The 23,895-nt window shown below is 40.3% G+C and overlaps 1 protein-coding gene across 3 annotated transcripts in view; it reads right to left on the reverse strand.

Annotated features, from left to right (window-relative positions):
- The window catches only part of LOC124114452 (ankyrin repeat domain-containing protein 26-like), a 792,436-nt gene that overhangs the window by 11,715 nt on the left and 756,826 nt on the right, over positions 1-23,895 (reverse strand). For all 3 annotated transcript variants that reach the window (XM_046475021.2, XM_046475020.2, XM_046475019.2), the window contains one exon: positions 17,184-17,393. In XM_046475021.2, coding sequence (XP_046330977.2) covers positions 17,184-17,393 — 210 coding nt within the window. The remainder of the gene's footprint in view (positions 1-17,183; positions 17,394-23,895) is intronic.

Consider the following 23,895-nt stretch of genomic DNA (forward strand, 5'->3'; position numbering starts at 1 on the left):
CAAGTTCTACGTAAACCGGTAATGAGACGCCAATAACATCACATGTATTTCAAAATCAGCTGTGATACCTACATCTTTGAATTCCTCATACGTTTTAGAATCAAATGACAAATGGTCTTTGTCACCAATACAAATTGTCTAGCTGAATTAAGCAAAATAAATGAGGTGTGAAAACGAACGCTGAAAAATCTACACTTGTTGGAAATGTAAACAAAGCCATTCGTCTTTTCGTTGAATACATTGGCTCAGCATTTTCAGAATATTCATGGGAAGAGAATTGTAGGAAGAATGAGGGAATTAAAAATAGATACATTGCAATGATTTGATATTTACAATAGAAATTGTCACAGTGTCCGTCCTGTGTGACGCCTTGACTGACGCAAAATCACACACACCGACAACGATATTTATCAGAATTTCTGACTATTTCCGTTGGTTTCAATGAAAAATGTAACAACAAATAACAGTACACAGATTGTCAGAATGTTTCTGATTAATTACAAGTCACATTTTTGTATATACAAACCCTAAATCAACGAGAGTCCCTTGTAAAATCCTGCACACTGTTGACTGTCAACAGGCCATTTTGTAAACTTTCAGTCATGGGTAGTGATGTCATACATTTCACATATTTGGTAATTTCTTTGAGGTGAAGGTCATTGAATGAAAGTACACCCCACCAGTATATCCTGCTATTTACTGTTTCATGATGTAGATCTTGCATATCTTTTGTACATTTTTCCACACATTTTCCAACACTACTTTACTCGGTGCAACTTGTATTTCAAGCAAATGACCTTGCGGTAGCCACCATTTCCTGCTGTTTGTAAAACCAAGGGATGTCACTCCAAATGGAATGTTTGGGACCGATGACGTCCGACTCTCCCCATTGATATAGTTTGCTTTCAATACTGATGTTTAATGGATTGTTTTGTTATGATTTATGAATCTGTCAATATAAGGATTGAAGTTGTATTTGTTGACGTTCATCAGCTGATGAAGACAGTGCCTCACGTGAGCAAATTTACCATGAAGTGCTTCGCGCATCATGGAATCCTTAAATAAAAGCAGCCATGACGTCAAATAGAGTAGTGTCTTTTTTTAGTAATTCATTACATTTGATGATATTGCTAGTGCTCCATTAATAATGGTGCAACATTAGTCAAATTACACTTTCACAATCTGAATAATATTGGAATCTAAGGACTAATTTATGGGTTAGATTGGGCCATCCATTTCGCTATTACTTATTTCTTTAAGTACAATTTCTTCATTTCTTAAGGTTTTTTTATGCCTAAAGAGTTACAATATCGATATTTGTGTTGGAATAGTTTTGTTCCGTGTGAACAAAACACCATGATATTATATTGTCCTTACCAACAGCTAATTCTCACCAAGGGACCTTAGTAACAATAAACTAGTGCTAAGCACAGCGGAGTTATGCCCCCTTTTCTTTGAACGTGTGTAACCTCTATGTCGCCTTTTGACGTCACAGAGAAAAATCAGTTTTTGTCATTTACGGCAGGCTATTTTTTGCATTGAATTTATGTTGTTATACATACGCATATAACTCTATTTGATATATATATTTATGTCATTCAAATATTAGGAAGTATTTTGTTCGCTCAGTTTCGGTAAGGCTGCTTTATAAAAAAAATCATCGCACAGTTTTTTTATCAATGTACGGTAAAAAGCGGAGAAATTTCCTGTTTATCAACGCAGAATAAATTCTTGGACAAAACGTGTCTTTTTTTTCAAACTGGTTTAATATTTACAGTTCAATGTATGTACACCATCTGATAGGAAATTTAATATTCTACATCTCTGCGTAATATGATAGCCAGAGGTAGATCCAGTGCCGAGTGTTTGCAATTCTCGCACAACCTTCACTTTTCCAATCTTAGGAATATGTACGTTAGAAAAAAAACCTCGGCATCCAATGATTACCGTAGTATGGTATAACGTGCGCGTGCCCCTATTAGACTCAGCTAAGATTTTGCTAAGACTGTTTCAAGATCCAGTCTTTGACCGAATCTTAGCCAAGCAAATTCTTAAAAACTTAAGACAAAATTTGTGCTCAGCAAAATCTTAGCTAAGACCACTTTATGAACCCGGGGGCCTGGTCTCAGTGTGCAAAGTGTTATGAATGAATACCTATTAGAGATATGATTCGGACAAACACACCCCTATTGAACAGAGTCAAAGTAAAAAACCAACATCTCCTAAATAGCAAAAGGCACCACTTGAGCCTTTGATTAATACATGTACCAAGTTTGGATGAAAAATGTTGAACAGTTTTTTAGTTCTGCTCCAGAAACGACACCTTCCTCAATTTCAGCTAAGTCTCACTTGTTTCCATGGAAACATCAAATTTTAAAAAATTCCTAAAAGCAAAAGGCACCACTTTAGACCTTGGTTTACATATACCAGGTATGGATGAAAAGTCTTTCACAGTTTTCAAGTTGTGCTCCGGAAACGACACTTACTCCCCTCTTTGGAGATTAAGTCCAAACTGTTTCCATGGAAATATAACTCACATTAGAATTTTGTTTGTTCTATAAAGTCCTATAAAGCCTAAAAAAGAGATAGCCACTTAGGCCCCTTTATGTCTTCAGGAAAATTGATTAAATGTAGTAGTATAGGTAATGGGGGTTCTGCCACAACTCCACTGGAGCCGGATTCATATACCTATACTACTACTACAGGTGGCATTTTTTATGCCAAAATGATTACGAGATTCAACAATAGTCATGAGATTAAGTTAAATTGGCTCTAGCTCACCAATACCTGGGGCCAATCATTGCTTTAGATGAGCCTAAATGGTAATAAAAATATTCTTCATTATTTTTATCGATAAAGCGATATTTAACATTTTTATTAAGTTCTTCGTTCATTTTACTAGGAGACCAGACTATATAACTACACTCTTCTTGTAAATTGATAAGAAACAATTGATAACCGTATTTGGTTGGTCTGACATCACTGATATAATAAAAACCTTGTGGTAATTCTCTCCATTTAATAGCTTTTTCGATCTCCATTATTATATATATGTATGTAAGCATTTGTCTAAATGTGATCAAACGATAGTAAGCAATCTATTTTTAATCTCCAACCAGTTCTTTGGTTTTGGCACGGAATAATTGACGCGCTTGTTGTCTCCCCTGTTCTATGAACTTTTTTTTCTCGTCTTCGCTAATACCACTGGTCTTACGAGATTTTGATCGAATCTCCTGCTTCATTTCATTGTATTTGGTGAGATCAAACAGCACTAAACGTTACTCATCCTCGGATAACTTACAATCGACCATTGCTGTCGAAATATGATCCTCAATGCTGTTCAACTTTGCTTCGGCGAGTATCCGAATACTATCGTGTTTTAATGCTTTCTTTTGTAACCTACGTGAAAATGAATTTTATCGATATTCCTGCCAGTCCCGAGGCTCCAGCGGCTATTTCCATGCAGAGCACGATAGGCGCGGCGATTATAGTTGATAGTAAACACAACACCCGCTACACCGAGTCCCATGCCAGCTGCTACAAGCGCGGTGTCAACTCCGTCCAGAGCATTCACGGCTCTGCGATACTTTTTATACAATCCAAGTCTCAACTCCCTATCCTTCTCTATTCGATGTTTTATGTCGCTTATTTGATGTAATCGAAATCCATCAACAGTTTCCATCTTTTCAATTGCTTCATCGAGCGCTGGATATAAACTCATAGTGTATATTACGATCATATAATAGTCTTTAATTGGTCTTGCTTAAATGTTTTGAGACTATACATCAATCTTATCAAATGAATATTATACAGCAAGAATATCTTAGTAAGAGAAATACTACCACTTTTAATAATTTGGACCCCCTCGAGGGTTGCAACGATCGATGCTCCGATATGAATAATACTGCCATGTTGAGCCATTTAATCGATAGACCTGGTAATATTTTGAAGGCATCTTCCGGTACATCTCCGAACAAGACTTCAATAATAAGCGTGGAAATATCAGGTATTGCACTCAAGTTCTGTTTAATATCTTCGAATTCAGTAACCAAATTTAAAGTAACATTTTTTAAGGCCTGACGACTATATAACGTATGACCTGGGTTTTCTGGCAGGGGGGTAACTAACACACTTTTTCGTTTTGATGGGATATAAGCCGCGAGTACGATGCCACTATTTATTATCTTAGTTAAATTATGGCCCTTACCCATCATTGCATAAGGTGGGGTAATGACGATATTCAGTAGCCACTCGATGTTTGCGTCGACCATAGTCCATTCATTATCGTTGTTGCGAATAATATTGTACGAAGTGTTTTTAAGTAGTCTACTAACGTCGACATCGCTTAAATCTTCTAGATTACCCGTGAATGTAACTTCTTTCCGCTTGTATACATTATCGTGTAAGTGTAAAGCGTATAACTTACCATTGTTACCAGGTTTATCCAATCCTTCCGTGTCTCCGAGATTGGAAAGCGCAATTGTATTACATTGTCTGAGCGTTCCAGGGCCTGATGCATCAACCATTATTTTTAATATGGAGTGTTACACTTAAGTATCCTATATGTACAGGTTGGTGTTTTACATCTAATACAGAAATTTTGAGGTCTGAAATAATACCACGCTTCAATTTTTTATATTGTAATGACGAGAAAGATTCCGTTCCACCGCTATTATATTTTCATTTTTCACTGGAACACATCTGAGCAGAGTTGAAGGACTTTCTAGTTGAATATTATTTGTCGTACTGATTTGATCAAGATGGATACACAACTCTTTATAGGGAACTAAATCGGGTAATTTAACATCCATATGTATGCCAATTAAGCGACTAAATTCCCATGTAGCTGATTGTTCCAATAAAAATATATTTGGATTTCCAGTGTCTAATTTCACTGTCCCAGTCGCCTCAGTTTGTGTGAGACTAGCTCCATTAGGCTTAAAAATTTCATCATTGAGTGAGCTTAGGCTGTAATACCCATCAGGTATAGTAATGGATTTGCCAGTACCCCTTGTAGTTAATAATCATATCCTATTATTATCTTTTGCAGCATTTATATGGGTCCACTGTGGGTAATATGTTACATCGCATAGGGCGACTTCGAGCTGACCATCCGAGTTATCGATAGTACGAAGCAGTTGAATAGACTGACCATTTGTTATTCCCAGGAGTGTAACATACATATCAAATATACAATGATACTATATCATAACTTAAATATGGAATCAACCATTATTTATAATATGGTGTGTTACACTTAAGTATCCTATATGCACTGGTTGGTGTTTTACATCTAATACAGAAATTTTGAGGTCTGAAATAATACCCCACTTTAATTTTTTATATTGTAATGTTGAGAAAGATTCCGTTCTACCACTATTGTATTTTTCATCTTTAACTGGAACACATCTGAGTAGAGTTGAAGGACTTTCTTGTTGAATATTATCCGTCGTACTGATCTGATCAAGATGGATGCACAACTCTTTATAGGGAACTAAATCAGGTAAATCGAGTCCCTGATCTGATGTCTTGAGTACTGTTATTTCTCCTCTCCATCCAGGTGTGTATGCTAAGTTCTCGTAAAGCTTTACATCCTTTTTTCCAGCGTTTAAAATCAGTAACCCATTCGACTCATTTTGTGTTAGACTAACTCCATTAGGCTTAAAAAATTCATCATTGAGTGAGCATACGCTGTAATACCCATCAGGTATAATGTATTTTTTACCATTTATTTCTGTCTCATTATTATTACCTCTCGCAGTATTTATATTGGTCCACCGTGGGTAATACATTACATCGCATAGAGCTACTTCGAGTTGTCCATCCACAACTGTTATGTTATGCAAGTATGTATATGTTAAGGATCTGATTTATTCATTATTCATGGAATACTAAAATTAAAATGATGACATCAGAGAGTTACTTATTCACATAGTTGATTTTCAGAGTGCAAGATACTAATTGTTGAAAAAATATGTTTAAACTAAAGATAATAATTGAAGTTTGATCAGTTACACTGTGCTGATGCAAAGACCAATATTTACTGTCCACACACACAATCATTGTGGGAAAAAAATAACTACTAAATATAACTTAAAATTTTTAAAACCTGTAAACAGCTGTAAATAATTAAACAATTACAAATCGATCATCAATACGCAATCATGGTGGTCTTCATATTTTTGGAATAAATTTAGAAATCCTTCGTGAAACTTCTAAAATCATGCTAGAATCTATGAATGTATTCCCGAAAGGAAAACTATCCTAAATGTAATGTGGAACTAACACCGAAAATATGTACGTAGCATTTTATTGCTTATATATACCCTATCATATTCAGCAACGCGGGGATGTTATTTTGAAACAAGTTTTGTCAAGCCAATTTTCGCACACCTGTTTTAGAGGGTGATCTTGCTGATCGACTATATCCATAGACGTATTACGTGGGATACACTTGTTGTAGTGAAACTTATCAGCGTGTACATCGCAGAAATATGAATCATGTCCCATTTATATTCACCATAACATTGAATGGTGATTCTTAAATATCAACAGAAGTTACCGAGAAACTTGCATGTGGCATGTTGATTTATCGTCTACCGTTTCCGGGTCACGGGAGCATGCAAGGTCAAACGGATTAACTAATACGCCAATTATATCATCAAAGTCACATTTTTATTTCATGTTAGTGGTGATTACTGATACTGTGTATCGACTTATATTTTTGCTGTATGTGATAGGGGAACTATTTCAAAATTTACTGTAATTGTTTTGTTTCGAAAGCTTATCAGCAGATTACCCCTGTCTGTGACATCACATCCGGTGACCTTTTGCACTTATTGAAATAGTGCTGTCAGAATTCAGGATCTTTATTTTCGTATTTCTCTTGTCATATTAATCGGAATATGACGAATAAAACATTCTTCGATGGAGAAGATCATCAACTTTCGCCAAGTTATATTTATAAAGGCAATGTAAACTTTGTTGATATTAAAATAGCAATAAGTTATGCGGAGGTCGGGCGAAGCGCTCCATGTTTGATTTTAGGACGTCTGCTAGCATTATGACACTGGTTGTTTATTTTTGTATATCGTAAATATTCAACCAAAACGGTTGAAATTAGGATTAGTGAATATTTATAAGTCATTAATTGTTTCCTGCAAATTTTATAACATGACACGTCAGATTAACCCGAATATTCGTATTTCTGCAACCGACATGATGACCTCGAAAATTAAGTTATTTTTCTGTTTAACGTTTAGATAATAAATTTACTGAAATGGTTCATAATTTACCATTGCGCTGTTATATGCCGATAAAAAACCCTGAATTTTTACTTAATTAAAATTAACATATCAGAGATATGATTATTGAAATCAATTTGCACAAATGTTACGATATTAAAAGGTTCCTAGCATGAAATGCAAACCACCTTCAATAACGCAATTCAGGTTAGTTCAAGAAAATTTACAAATTTTGTGTTCGCTTTGGTCTTAACCTTGGAATGATTGAAAACATCGGGATATTTTTATATAGTATTGTGTAGTTTTCTATCAGGAATAAATGTGCAAAATATTTCTTCAATTGGCCCTTGTTTAATGAGGCGCCGACTGTTTGAAATCACCCACCCTCTTTAGAGCGCCATATGCTCAAATTAATCCAGCAGGCAGGGGTAAGAAGTGTGAAAATAATTCAGCAGGCTAAAGGTTAAGCAACAACGCCAAATTACTCCCATTCCGCCCCGCCCCTCAGCCCCTTTGGGGATGATCAGCCCTTCCATTTGTACAATTTTGAATTCTCAACACCTGAGAATGCTTCCAACCAAATATGGTTGATCACTGTAAATCATGAAATTAATGCGTCTCCAAAAGAATGCGCCCATTGGTGCCTAGCCAAAAATGCGACTTAATATGAATGTGACACCCCCCTCCTCTCAAGCATCAGTGGATTTATATCTTAAGAAAATGTCCTAGGTCAGGTTTACAGGAGAATCCAACCTTACATTAATCCAATCACACACCAAATAGCACTGCTTATTAGCGCTGAGAACCACTAAAACAATATATGCACGCTGGCTCATGTTGGCCTTTGACGCAGTCGCTAAGAACAAAGACACTGTGTTGTGTGGGTGGCGTTTGTCTGAACTTACAGGTGTGATCAGTGATGACATAAGTGAGTAGAACTCTTGTCTTGACCCAAGCAGTGACAATTCACAGGATGTAATTAGTGTTTGGATGACATTGTTTATATACTTGTTACAAGTGCTGCTCAATAAACAGTGATGTGGAATACATAGTTGTTTGTTTTCAGCGTATGTCTAAAGTGGTATTTCTGCTATCCAAAATGTCTTATTGTTGATATAAATGTGATGTTTAATAATGCGACCAAAGACCACTCGCATTTTTCGCATTTAATTCACGCTCGCGTTAATTTCAAGATTTACAGTATCTCTTAGTTTCAGAGAAGAAGTCACCTAAAGCGATATATCCAATTACCCCTATTTGGCCCTGCCCCTTAGCCGCTTCGGGGGTCAGCCCCACCATTTGTACAATGTTGAATCCCCACCACCTAGGGATGCTTCAAGTCAAATTTTGTTTATTTCCAATCAGTGGTTCAGAAGAAGAAGTCGTATAAATAAATTGTTGACGTATGGACAACGGACGGACGACAGACGCAACGGTATGGCATGAGCTCACCTTGGTCCATCAGACCCGGTGAGCTAATAATGATAATTATTGTTCGATAATTCTTGTGAACACCAGAGGGACCCAGTGGGATCTGCCTCCAGTAACTCCCTTTGTAATTGACAGTAATCTCTTCTGGAAACCATTATTCTCTGATTCTAATACTCTCAAGATAATTTCCTCTGAAATTCCCCGAGGACTTGAAAATCAAAATGTCTCAAGAATCAGTCAAATATGTGATACTCTCACTAGAATTACTGTTATATTTGCTGATCTTGTTAGTAATAATGAAGTCATTTCTGGTCTATTTCTACCCAATGATGTCATTTCTTGTTAAATTTGGATTTGTGACACTAATAACGGTGCTGTAATGGTTGTCACGTCACTTCCGGTTTGTCAATTCCCTTTTATTGGATGATGACGTCTCTCAAGGTCTATTTCTACCAAAGACGTCATTTCCTGATTAGATGGACCTTGTACGGCTATTTTTGGTGCTGACGTCACTTCCGGTTATGATCTCCCTTCAGGTGATGATGTCACTTCCGGTCACTAGAGGGGCACAGGTGGCTCAGTCGTCTAAAGGGGCATTCACACGGTACAACTAGTTGTATACAATTTGTTGCATGCAACACATTGCATCGTGTGAACGGACAAGTCGGTCCAACTTTTGACGTATGCAACTTGTTGGACGCGAGTTGTACGAAATAGGACATGCTATATTTTCATGCGACAAGTTGTATGAACGCAGCCAATCAAAACGCGTATGAAAATCACGTGACATTTACAGGTCAATATGTAAACAAAAATGGCGACTCCGATTCACGTTGGTAACCTCTGTTTTTCGGTATCCTAAGTGTCGCCACTCAATAAAGGACCTATGAAAAGTAGGTACGTAGAATACCACTGTACCAAATTATATATTTTGACATTTGCATCGGTCTAATTCTCCTGGTTAAACTGTTCATGGTGTTATTTGAAATGACGATGGCTATGTGACTTTTCACTGTAGTGTAGACCAAGATGAGATAAGGTCCATAATACGTTTCTAAAACTTAAAATACATCATACACACAAATACACGTCACAGTTTTAGATTCTGTGGGAAAGTATCTATAATATGATGCCATTAACAACTATTTTAGCCAAAGCATATGTATCACTAACGACATCTGAAAATAGTGTACAACGAAAAAAATGCCATTTTCGCATTTTACCAATTCACTGTTCTAAATGTGATTATTTATTCAAATAACGTATAGCTACATGAGAAGTTCCATTACAAAACCATTGGGTGTCTGCCCTTTGTCAAAACACCAATCATCATTCTGAAAAGACTCCAATAACCCTATATTCGTTTTCGAAATATAAAAACTCTGGACCGAACCTCCATGTTGGATAGCATTGCAAAATCACAGCTCTTTTCGCGTCAGGCGAGATGCCTGTCACATCACATGTATTTCACACTCAGCTACTATACATACATCTCTGAATTCATCATACCATTAAGAATCAATTGACATTTTGTCTAAGTCACTAATACAAACGGTCCAAATGAAATCAACCGCAATATTCAAGTGTGAAACCAAACCCTGTGCTCTGAAACCTACCAGTGGGCCTTCTCATTTAAAAATGTAAACAAAGCAAACTTCTGGTTTTACTTACCGGGTAACATTTTACTATTCCGAGAGATTCGGTCATCAATTTGTTGCATACATTAGCTCAGTTTATTACGAATATGCATGGGTCGAAAATCATTGCAAGAATTGAGGAATTAATAATTAGAGTCCAGATACTTATTTAGAAAAAGTCAACAGAAATCGTTCAACGTGCGGCCATGATTGACGCAAAACACACACAGACGATGGTATTGGTCTGCCTTTCCACGTAGTATCAAGGCGAGAATGGAAACATAAAAACAAACAGAACTTGTTGATTTCAGATTGATTCTGATTACTTAACTTACATGACCCATTTATGTATGTATGTGATCCCAGCATCACGGTAAAACTACTCCAAACATTCCGCGTACTGCCATCAGTGAGTGAACTTGCTACGTTATGACGGGAGGTTACCGGTAGTGATGTCATATTAGTATACGTCAGCATCAACATCGTTGTACATATTTGTTATTTTCTTTGAGGTGCGGGTGAACTAGTACACAACGCATTCAGTTCATGAAGTAGTTTACTGTTTCAATCTTGAATTATAATTTGAATATCTCTTCAATATCGTTTCACCCAGCAAAATAATGCACTGCTGCAAAATGGATACATGTATGCAGTACTGTTACCAATATAATCTAAAATGCCATAGAATTTATGAAACTCATAATAATCAGCTGTTTGTTTGGTCATAGACATTCATCGTGTTATCCTTCCCATAAGATGCTTTGTAAATGTAACACACTGCAGCATATACATATTTCCTTTGGAGAATTGTGAAATATTCATTGTGGCAAATTTATATAGATAGGTAAAATAAAACAGGCACTTCATTTCTTAAGTTAAAGTAAATGTATACCTGAAGGAAATTCCCCACGTTTTATTTTTATCAATGTATAACTCATGTGTGGACAACTACTTGTCTTACATTTGGATTTTAACGTTTAATTGGCGGAACATTGACAGCTAAAGATTGCATCAGGTGTGCGTTTCAAAATAGGGGCCGACCATTTGAGATTCATGGGTGGAGGTGGGTCATGGTCTGTTGGGGTTTGGGTGTGCGTTGCTGGGGTGTGGAGGGGTTGTGGAGCTGTTGTAGTGATAAGCCCAACATTCTGTTCTTTTAATTGAAATTTTCCATACTATAACCGAAAATAATTGGTAATATACTGTTACTATTTTGTGTTACCGATTTCAACGTTTCTTATAAATTGGGAAATAAGCTAAAAGTATCTGATTTCAACTGGCCAAAGGGCACTTTCAGGATTTTTATAGTTCATTCTTCTATATTATAACAAAATCTGAAATATGTCTTCAGGACATTTTGGATGACAATCATTCAATGTCCAAGAAAAGGAACCGATGCGGTTATTAAAATCGATAGCTGTGTGGGAACTTTGTAGATACACAAAGATTAACACATAAACAAAAAGATACTGGAATATATTGTCCTGAGCCAAAGCAGATGCTCACCACGGACATGACGGATACTGCGTTTTGCAATGACTAGGAATTGCTTTTTTTGTGTCTTTGTACAAGTGGGCATCGCCCTCGTGTTTTGATGTCATGTAACGGAAAATTTGTTTTCGACACAAAACAAGTACGTTTTCGTATCGAATGTGTCACGTTATACATTTAATTTTCCATGATGGGGTTAAAAATTCAATAATATACAAGAGCGTTAAATTGCAAAGTCAGAGGTTGGTCCAGTACCGCGCCATCGCAATTCTCGCACAGCGTTGATTTTTCAAAGCAATGCGTCTGAACATTAACTCGGCAACCAAGATTCCAGCGATAATGTAGTCAATCACAAGCTTTTTGTCAGAGATCTCGCGAGACCCGAGTTGTATGCAACTCGCCTCCGTGTGAATGCCGAGTTGTATACAACTTCAGTTTGTGCAACTAATTGCATACAACAAGTTGTATACCACTAGTTGTACCGTGTGAATGCCCCTTAAAGCGCTGTGATTCTCTGTGTAGACTTGCGTCCCTTGGGCACGCCAGAAACCTACGATAGTGGGTTCAGATCCCGGTTCGCCCCGATTATGTTTCTAGGTTTGTCAGCACCATACCCGTGCCCGTGGGTTTCACCGAAGTGGTAAACATCTGAGGGCTGCATCACTTCGGGCTTTCCTCTCACATTAAGCTAACACACCGTGATATAACTGGAATAATGTTAAAAGCGGCGTTAAACCCAACTCATTCACTCACTCCGGTCACAAGAGGCAGTTGATACGCAAGGTGCTCCTAATCCATCCTACACCTATAGACAGCATAATCAAGGACGTACTCACTTTCTGATGCTGCTGGTGTCGGATCTCTCTTCTCCCCCCCACACCCCCTTTTTTTCAACAGAATGGGGAAAACTATTGGTGGATGATAGTTTGAGATGTGACAATGGGACCAAGGGAATATATGCCCTCTATTTCCGGTTGCATGTCACGCAAGTAAAAACTGGAAATGGTGTTTTGTGAGGCCCACTGACAACTAGAAACTACCTGTTCTACTGAGACTGATTTCCATAAAGCAAGACTCGTGGCTAGGGCTCTAATTTCATGAGCTGAGCAGGATCCGAGACGTGGCGTGGAATTCTGAGCTTGTGTATAACTTGCTGCAACGGTAGCTTTAAGACAGCCTTCTATTGTAGCCTTGGTGATGTCCTTGTTGGTATGAGTCTTGCAAGATATAAAGAGTCTCCTTCAATGCCATCTATGTTGGTGTAGCCAAGAGATAGAACTTGAGAGCTCTGAAGGGACATAAAAGTCTGTCAAGGAGATTCACTGTTGGTCCCAATGCTGGAAAGGTATCATGTCTGTGGCCCAACAGCCCCATTGTGGTAGACTGATTCTTGGCTACGAAGTCTGGGAGCGATTTTAGAGTTATTGAGGTCCAATGTTGATCATGGGTGAGACTAGAATAACTTCTTTCAGTGGCATTTAGAGTGAGTGAGTGAGTGAGTTTGGTTCTTCTCTCTGGTGTTCCAAAATCCCTGTACCGTGAGATTGTCCATATGGGCTCCCCATGCCTGACACGTCTGTATATAGATGGTGTTCAGGCATCTGAGAAGTCAGAGGGATTCCGCTCATCACATGTTCTCAGTGAGTCCACCAATGCAGGTCTCTTACTAAGTTGGGAGGTAACTGAGTATTAAACTTTTGGGGGTGGGATCGTAGAGAGTTTATCGATGTCTGTAGAGGACATAACTTCAACCTTCCTCTGAAGGTCATATCCTGTAGAGATGTTAAGTTGCCAAGAAGAGACATCCACAACCTTAGCGACCTGCTGGGTTGACTTGATAGGGATTGAATCATCTTTATAGTCTTGATGAATTGATCTGGTGGACATATCCCTTGTGTAGTTGGAAACATACTCCGATATATATGATCTCTGAACTGGAGTGGCCTATGACTTGGAGGGAATGACTAGGAATCCTAGGTAAGTCATAAGCTGTATCAGAAATATCATGTTCTGGGGTAACTGAGCTGGGTGTAACTGAGCTTCCTCTTGATCTGCTGCTAGGAAATCCTCCAGGTGTCCATGGATTTGTACTAGTTGGAGGTGGGCAAACCTGATGACTCGCGCTGTAATCCAGGTATATAGCCAAGGGGCTTTAGATTGATTATCATCCTCATGTCGGTCGTATTCTTCTTCGGGACGAGGAATACTGGTGAATAAAAGCTTTTGGTCTTGTTGGTCTCTGCTAGTCTCCGAATGGCTTGCTTCTCTAGTAGCTTATTGACGGACAGATCTGCTGCCGCTAGCTTGGCTCCGATTAGATGAAATCTGCGCCTGACAGCTTGAGTCTTCAAGATAGGATGTTTCTTGAAATGCAGTTTGTATCCGTGAGCCACAACTTCTACAATCTTGCGGTCGGGTGTCATCTGCTTCCAATTTTCGGCGTATGACAAAAGGCACCCTCCCACTGGTCCCCAAGTTGGCATTAGTCCGCAAGACAGTAGGCGTAAATCGCAGTCCATAGACATAACCAGGTCAAAAGGGTCTATAACATCGGAGTGGGTGGTAAGGAAGTCAGAATCTGTGTTCACCTTTGTCCCAAGATCTGCCCCAGCAATGGGACCCTCGTTTCTTGTAGTCGAACTGACGAAAAGATTCCTGTGAAGATTGGTGCTTGTTGTACCCCCGACTTGGTTCGAACAAATCCTTCCTGGAGGAGACAAACTTCTTAGGAGGCTGTTTATACGATGAGTCTTTCTGATCCCAGGAAGGCTTCTGGGGCTGGGAAGATCCATGGGCCTAGGCAGCTAGGCTGATAGTAGATGCTTGGAATCATTCAGTTGTATTATGTCTCAGCTTCTCTTTGACATGTACCAATTACCCATTGAATGTCATGGGCGCAGATATTGGTTGTGACATTATCAATCTCTTGGTTTAGTTAGAAACAGCTCTTGAACAAATCTGTGCTAGTAGTTGTTGACGTTGCATCCATGGTAGCTGTGAAGACTTGGGTGGAGAGAAAGTCTTTCTGCATTCTGTATCTAGTAGGCTGTGGAAGAGTCCAACTTGATCAGACCTAAATACTCAAAGGAGTCTCTCCAGATATGCCGTTATAAGATGTCTATAATGGTGGAATGAAGTGTCTGATTCAGGCGACAAACCAGTTGATATAAGCGCTGATGTCCAATAAATATCTGGATACCATGAACAGATCTTTAATCCACGAAGGTATATCCCTAATTATAATCCCGGGTAAGTCGTCAGCCTGATGACAGTCTTCAAAACACTCTGTTTCTGCCTCCGAGTTACCGTGGGTAGCTCCTGTGGGGGGGTGGATATTCGTAATAGTCTGCCACGTCTTCCCCGTGTGATTCTCATATGATTAAAGTCCATGCGGATTGTGATGGCTGCCCGTACGGTAAACATCATCTCGGTCGGCTATATGGGCAGTTGGACGGCTCCGTGTGGTCCGTGCGGCTGGCTTGGGTACGGTCGGCTGGACGGTCGGCATGGAGTCCATGCTGTAACCGTACCCTCACGGTCGGCTGGGCTGTCAGCTGGAGGGTCGGCTGGGTTGTCATGGAAGTCCTTGTGGTGACTGTACAGAGTCTTAGCTGGGAAGAATGGCCTTGCGGAACCCTGCTGCGACCCAAGCAAAGATCTAGTTGCCTATGTATCATAGTAGGGAAAAGTTTGCATGCTTATACCCGGCTTGTCAGTCGGCTGGCCGTACGGCTGATTGGTTGGACAGCTGGCTGTCTGGCTGGATGGTTGGTCGGTAAAAAGGTTGGCATGGGTAGGCCGTACAGCCATGTGAGCTGTAGTGACAGATGGCAGTCCCCCAAGCTGTCTCTTGACCGGGGGACTTTTCTTCGCCAGAGCTATCTGATTACTCTTCATATTCTCTATCTCTTTGTTTGAGGCTGAGAACCGCATCTCAATGGAGTGCCTAGGGGATGGTTGTTCTGCTGGAGTAGGAGGAGGCGCTGGGGATGAAGCCTGATGTCTGCTGCCGTGATGACTTCCACTTTCTCCTTGGCCGCTTCACGCCTCTTAGCCTTAGTTACAGTCTCAGCTAATGTATTGGCGCACTGCCCACATCTTGCCTCCCCTGTACAGGTAGTACCTCTGCAATTTGTGCAGTTAACATGAGGATCTCCCGTGATCATAAGCCCACCACGCTTATTGCAAGTGGGAGTAAAGAGAGACGGCATTATGACCTCACAACAACAACCTCACACCAGCTTATGCTCACATGCGTGTGATCATAACTACAGTTAGCAGCTATTAATATCTACTTACTGTTGTCTGAAACTATTAGAATAATAATGTGTCTAATTCCAAGGGCTAAATCGTTACTACTATAACAATAGGTCTTGACTCCAGCACACACAGGAAAAAAGTGAGGTTTCCGCCATTGTATACTTCATAGCATGGGTGGTTGCGATGCTATTTGGGAACAACTAATTGTGTGTGATTGACAGTGAAGCGGACGTCTGTTGAAAATCTGAAAATTTTAGTTAGTTTGACTGAAGCCAAAATACAGGATTTATGGCAAAGATGTTTTAGAGGTAGAGGAATCGCAAGACTTAGGTTTTTCAGTATGGCTCAATGGTAGGTATGTTGAATTCGGATTCAAATTACTTGAGCATTTTCTGGTGTCATCAACGGTGGCATGAAGGATGTGAGGTTTCAGCTTCATTGGGTCGGTGGTGTCTGATGAGATGGTATTATCAGTACAGGTAAATGCATTTTTAGTGAATTTTGGAGAATGGTCAATAGCAAGGTGAAAAATATACAAATTTTCATTACTTATTGAAAATAATAATAGCAATCATGGCCATAAAATGGTTTTCAATCATGAAAATTGGATTCAAACCTCTGACAAATTTGGGTATTTTCATTAATGGAAACAAGCATGTGAAGTTTCAGATTCACAGGTCCAGTGGGTTTTTATAGAATAAAGAATGCATTTTGAGAGCATTAATAAGAGCATATTGAAAATGCAAATGTCAGTTCAAGGTAATAATTTATAACATCGCGAAACATGGAACATATTAAGATTCACTACTAACTACTGAATCATATTTACCAAATTTCATTACATTTTGAACGAAAATGGCTAAATAATTAGTTTTCAATATGGCTGAGGACAAATTTGTCTAGTGGTAACCGAGGAAATGTTTACAGACCACACCAGGTGCATTTTGGCCAGTCAAAAGTTTACTATAAGTTGTATCTTGTGATCTGTGTTCTTTGAAAATGTTTTGTCTATGATTTCTGAATATTGAATATAATTATGTTTACATTTTTGGTCAGAAGTCAAGCAATCCTCCTATCAATACTTGTTTAAAGTCTGATATGATTCTTAGGTGATACATACCTCAAGATTCTTTTTATCCATGGCCAACCTAGACTCATTCTCCCCATGAGATACGTGCAGCTGATCTTGAGCCCGAGCTTGCTGTTCCAGGTAACAATTCACCTCCTTCAGCTTCTTGTTTAGTTCCATGTGATATTTAGCTTCGAGCTCTGCTCGAATATGATCAATGTCTGTGGTTGTTTCCCCTGGTAGACCACTGCGATCATTATTCTACAAAACGAGAAAGAGGAGGATCTCACCAGAATGCTTCTACACAATATACATCTTCAAAGAATGCTAATGGGATTATTCACAATGAAAAATTGGCTGTGAAAGAAGCCAAAATAACACATTTACCCTGACTACAATGGCACTATTGGCCACAGGGGCACATAAATGCCAAATATCACAATACTGCAAAGTATAACATGTTATTGGGCATATAACATTGTTACTGTAAACATAATTTCATAATGATACATGCCAATATAGCTGATCGATGTGTGAAATTGACATCAAAACTAGATAAATGAAGTGATGTGAAGGTGAAAAATGAATATAAATCAAGACACCAAGAATGGTCTGGTTACAGACTGCCATCATACAGCTGAAATACTGCAGAGTGTTGTGCTAAACAAACAAACAACTTAACTTCTTTGAGTGGCATTTAGAAGTTGGGGTACTATAAGTAAGGATAAGACATATGGGTGAACAACTTCTTTATTACAATTAGGAGCGACGTTGCGGTGTAGGTTCTAACACCGTTATCATCACATGCTAGATAACGGTGTTAGAACCTACACCGAAACGTCACTCCTAATTGTACTAAAGAAGTTTTTCATCCATATATCTTATCCTTACTTACAAACAAACAACTTCTTTGATCCCCGATGTTCTCTCATGCAGCACAACCTAGCCCTGTGCCCCTAGCTTTCCTACATAACACATCATAAGCACTTCCAGTTTATTTACATCACCTGGGGATTTAGGAAAAATAAATGTCCAATACATCAAAATCATTGAACAATAGTTATCACTGTTAATAATTCTAAGTATACTTACCTCTATCACATCTTTGCCATAAATCCTGTATTTTGGTTTCAGTCACACTAACTAAATTTTCAGATTTTCAAAAGACGTCCTCTTCACTGTCAATTACACACATTAGTTGTTCCCAATCTAGCACTTTAGCAACCCAAGCTATGATGTGCGTAATGGCGTAATCTCACTTCTTTCCAACATCTAACTACTAGAGGTAGATAAATTGTGGAGGTAGGTTGGAGTACTGATGTAATAGAGGTAGTATTCTTCGAATTATTAACTATTGCTTGATAATTCTTGCGAATCCTCTATCTCTATTACATCTTTGCCAGAATACACCACTGGGACTCGGCCGTATCTGCCTCAAGTAACTCCCTTTGTAATTGACAGTAATCCTCTTCTGGAAACCATTTAATCACTGATTCCTACCTTACTTCCGGTTTGTCACTTCCCTTTAGTAGATAATGACGTCTCTTATGGTCAATTTCTACCAAAAGACGTCATTTCCTCATTAGATGGACCTTGTATTGCTATTTCCGACATGACTTCCGGTTATGATCTCACTTCCGGTCTTCTAATAAACAGGATAATCAAAGGTGTACTCACCCTCTGATGCTGCTGGTGTCAGATCCTTGCCCCCCTCCCCCCTTTTTTTGATAGAAGGAGGAAACTATTTGTGGATGATAGTTTGCGCCCCGACAATGGGCCCAAGGGAATATATGCCCTCTAGGTCCGGCTGTACATCACACAAGTAAAAACTGGTGAAGGTGTTTTGTGAGGCCCACTGACAACTAGACACAACTTGTTCCACTGAAACGGATGTCCATGAAGCGAGACTCGTGGCTAGGGCTATGATTTAGTGAACTGAGCAGGATCTGAGACGTGAAGTGGAATTCTGTGCCTGCATATAACTGACTGCTATCGTAGCCTTGGTGATGTCTTTGTTGAAATGAATAGTCTCCTTTGATTTCGTCTATGAGGGTCTGTAGCCGAGAGATAGAACTTGAGAGCTCTGATGGGACATAAGAGTCTGTCTGGGTGATCCACTGTCAGCCCTAAGGCAGGACTGGTATAGTGTCTATGGCCCAAAGGCTCCATGTTGGTAGATTGACTCTTGGCAAACAAAATCTGGGAGCAATCAGAGAGAGATTGACGTCCAATGTTGATAATGGGTGAGGCTAGAATAGTCCAAAGCATGGAGCTCTGAAACCTTTGCTGCTGTCGCCATGGCTAGGCGGAAGGATGTTTTCCTGGATTTTTGTAGGAAGGTGGCCTTAGCAAGGGGCTTGTTAGGTTCCATTAAGAGTGCCGATAACACAACAGATAGAATCCACTAGGGGAAGATATGAGGTTTGCGAACCTCTTCTAGTAGGAAGAATCTCATTAGTCTGTTTAGAATGGGATGGTTTTCAATTGAGAGTCCGTCATGTTAAAGTACAGATAAAGTGCTGATCTGTAACCTTCTATCGTCCCATGTCAGAACTTATTGTCCTTGCATAAATGTAGTAGAAAGTCCACTACCATGGGGATGGATATTGTATTAGTTATAATCCCTTGTCGTCTTCTCCACTGGACGAACTTATCCCATCTGTTGTCATATAAGGGAGGATGAAGGTCTCTATGATCTTGCCACTGCTTCTGAGGCAAGTTCAGATTATCCGGATGTCTGCATCTTCTGTGTGATAACTTCCAGGTGGTTAGATGTAGATTGAGCATGTTTTTGTAGAAAATGTTTGACTCGTAAAGATCTCAAAGGAGAGGTAACTGGAGAGGTTCTTCCAACAAAAGACTTAATAGTCTGGGGCCAGATTGGTGCTATCACGATTATCATGCAATTTGTCTCCTCCACCTTGTGGATGATCTTGTCTAGGAGAGGCCATGGTGGGAATGCGTATGCAAATAGACCCATCCAAACATAGCTCATCGATCTGGTGTGCCATTGGATCAGGAACTGGACTGACATTAACCGAAGTTGATGGTTTTGGCAGGTGACAAAGATCAAGGAGTTGTGCCATAACATGGTTATTCAAGCAAATATCTGAGTATCTAGTGTCCATTCTGTTGCCACTATTCTCCCCTGACAGGAAAGGCTGTCTTCAAAGATGTTCAGTTTCCTGGGAATGTGTCTCGCTTCCATCCGGCAACTGATGGAGTGAGTGAGTGAGTGAGGATGGTTTTACACAGCTTTTAGCAATATTCCAGCAATATCATGGCAGGGACACCAGAAATGGGCTTCACACATTGTACCCATGTCGGGAATCAAACACGGGTCTTCTGCGTGACGAGCGAACGCTTTAACCACTAGGCTACCCGACCGCCCGCAAATGATGGAGTCTGCCAAGGCAAACAGTTGTGTAGTCTCCGTCATCAGAGATCTGGATCTGGTTCCTCCTTGTTTCTGGATGTAAGCCTCTACTTTGGTGTTGTCCGTGGTTATGAGGATGGACAATTGTGAGAGATGTATCTTCCATGCCGGGATGGCGTAATAGATGTCCTTCATTTCCTTGCAATTGATATGAAGGTTCTTCTCTCCGGGGTTCCAAGATCCTTGTACCGTGAGATCGTCCATATGGGCTCCCCATCCCGAATCTGACGCGTCTGTATATAGATGGTGTTCAGGCATCTGAGAAGTCAGAGGGATTCCGCTCATCACATGTTCTCAGTGAGTCCACCAATGCAGGTCTCTTACTAAGTTGGGAGGTAACTGAGTATCAAACTTTTGGGGGGTGGGATCGTAGAGAGTTTATCGATGTCTGTAGAGGACATAACTTCAACCTTCCTCTGAAGGTCATATCCTGTAGAGATGTTAAGTTGCCAAGAAGAGACATCCACCATCTTAGCGACCTGCTGGGTTGACTTGATAGGGATTGAATCATCTTGATAGTCTTGATGAATCGATCTGGTTGACATAGATATCCCTTGTGTAGTTGGAAATGCGCTCCGATATAAACGATGTCTTGAACCGGAGTGGTCTCAGACTTGGAGGGATTGACTAGGAATCCTAGGTAAGTCATAAGCTGGACCAGAAATAATATGTTCTGGTGAAGCTGAGCTTCTTCTTGGTCTGCTGCCAGGAAATCTTCCAGGTAGCCATGGATTCGTACTAGCTGAGGGGGGGAAAACTGATGACTGGCGCTGTAATCCTGGTAAATAGCCAAGGAGCTATTGATATCAAGATCTGGAACTCGTAACGTCGACCATTGATTGTGAAGCGCAGGTATTTCTGTGATGATAGGTGTATTGGGACGTGAAGATAGGCATCTTGCAGGTCGGCGGCTGATGAGCCAATCTCCTGTCCTCAAAGTTGACTGCAACTTCCTTACAGATTCCATCTTGAACTTTGGAGGCGGTACCAGAAATTTCTTGTTGAGGATCTTTAAATCGATTATCAAGTCGGGTGAATTCCTTTTCAGAACTAAGAATACCGGTGAATAAAAGTCTTTTTTTTTGTCGCCAATAGTTTCTTACGTAGCTTCCTGATGGCCAGATCTGTTACCACTAGCTTGGTTCCGACCAGACGAAATCTGCATCTGAAGGCTTGAGATTTCAGGATGGGATGTTTCTTGAAATGCAGTTTGTATCTATGAGCCACGATGTCTAGGACCCAGCGGTCAGGCGTAATTTGCTTCCAATTTTCAGCATATGACATAAGACGCCTTCCCACTGGCCCTGGAGTTATGTTGAAAGATGGTAGGTGTAAATCGCAGTCCATAGACATAACCAGGTCGAGACGGTCTGGCGGAGGAATTGGTGGCAAGGAAGTCAGAACTTGCGTTCACCTCTGCCCCCTGTCTTGTAGTCGGACTGACGAAAAGATTCCTGTGAAGATTGGTGCTTGTTGTACCCCCGACTCAGTTGGAACAAATCCTTCCAAGAGGGGATGAGTCCTGATCCCAGGAACATTTCGGGGGATAGAAAGATCCATGTGCCTTGGCAGCTAGGTTGATGGTTGATACTTGGAATCATTCCGTTGTATCTTGTCTGACCTCATCTAAGACATGTCCCACTTTACCGTTGAACATCTTGGGAGCAGATATTGGTTGTCACATATCAACCTCTTCGTTTGGTTGGAAACAGCTCTTGTATGAATCTGTGCTAGCAGTTGTTGACGTTGAACCCAGAGTAGCTGTGAAGACATCCACACTTGGCTGGATGGTAAGTCTTCTTGCATTCTGACTTTGGTGTCTAGCAGGCTGTGAATGAGTCAGACTTGAACCGTCCTAATATTCATAGGAGTCTCTTGACTGTCTGCAACGCTGGAATCATGTACCTGATTCCGGAGACAAACAAGTTGATATATGTGCCAATGTACATTGAATGTCTGGACACCATAGACAGGTCTTTGATCCGGGAAGCAGGTAATGTGACATTAGCATCAGCATCGTGCGCTAGCTTCATAAAGTGTTCGTCATAAACTTGATGATCTGGAAGTGGAGAATCATGTGTTTTATACAACTTCCGCTTCAATGGAGGTGAGGGAAGCTGGTCATCATTTCTGACGCCTGACCTACCACCTTAACTGCATAACTCAGCCACGGCAATGTCTGGTGGATATGTTGAAATGATGTAGGAGCATGACATTCTCCATATTCCGGCGTCTTAGGTGGTGAATTTTCTGTCATTGGAGGTTGGAGTACAGGCATAAGGTGATACAAATCTTCAATGACTTCAACAAAGCTGTATCCTTCTGTATAATCCTGCTTGGGTGAATGGTCAGACTGATTAACCTCCTCATATAGGTCCGATTCCGCCTAAGAATGACCGTGGGTAAACTCCCAGGGAGGGGTGGATGTTCATCATAATCCATACACTCAACGTGCAGTTCATCATCTGCTTGTGTCCACGATTCTGCTTTGAGTAAGGTCCGTGCTGCTTGTGATGACTGCCGTGTATAACGAAGCCCATACGGAAATGATGGTCTGGACTGTCCCATGATGTAATCTTCGTCTCGGTCGGTTGGATGATCCTGTGTGGCCTGAGCAGTCGGCTTGGGTACCGTTGGTTGATGGCTACCATATGGTTGAAGTGATGCTACCATAACCGTCTGCTGGGTTACCATGGAGTCCGTGCGGTGAGCATACTGTGTCTTACCTGGTGAGTATGGCCTTGTGGTAGCCTGTCAAGACCGAGATCTAGATGCCCATGTATCACAGGAGGGTAAAGCTTGAGAGCTTCTACCCAGCTGGTCGGATTGGTCGGTATGGTTTGGCTCGGGCCATATGGCAGAAACAGATAGCTGTCTCCCGTGCAGTCTCTTGGCCAGAGGACCCTTCTTAGCCAATACTGTCTGTTTCTTCTTGATCATCTCCATATCTTGAGCTACAGCTGAGAAGTGTGACTCAAACATCGACTCCATCATCTCCTTCTGTTGTTTGAAGAGTTGTTCAATCAAGTTCATAGAGAACGCATGGTAGAGGCGCTGAGATAGAGTCAGAAGCTAATTCAGAGTCTATAGCAATAATGACATCGACTTACTTCTTGGCTGCTTCTCGTCTTCTAGCTTTAATAGCTTGTTGAAGGCCTTCTTAGATAGAGTGGGGCACTGCTCACATCTCGCCTCATCGGTACATTTGGCCTCCCTGCACTTCCAGCAGTAGTTATGAGGATCTCCCGTGATAATAAAAATGGCGACACTTCTTACAAGCAGAAGAAGACGGAGACTCCATGCCGACCTTACAAACACCTCACACCA

Source organism: Haliotis rufescens, unplaced genomic scaffold (assembly GCF_023055435.1).
Source record: "Haliotis rufescens isolate VD_foot unplaced genomic scaffold, xgHalRufe1.0.p SCAF_22, whole genome shotgun sequence".
NCBI classification, from domain to species: Eukaryota; Metazoa; Mollusca; class Gastropoda; order Lepetellida; family Haliotidae; genus Haliotis; species Haliotis rufescens.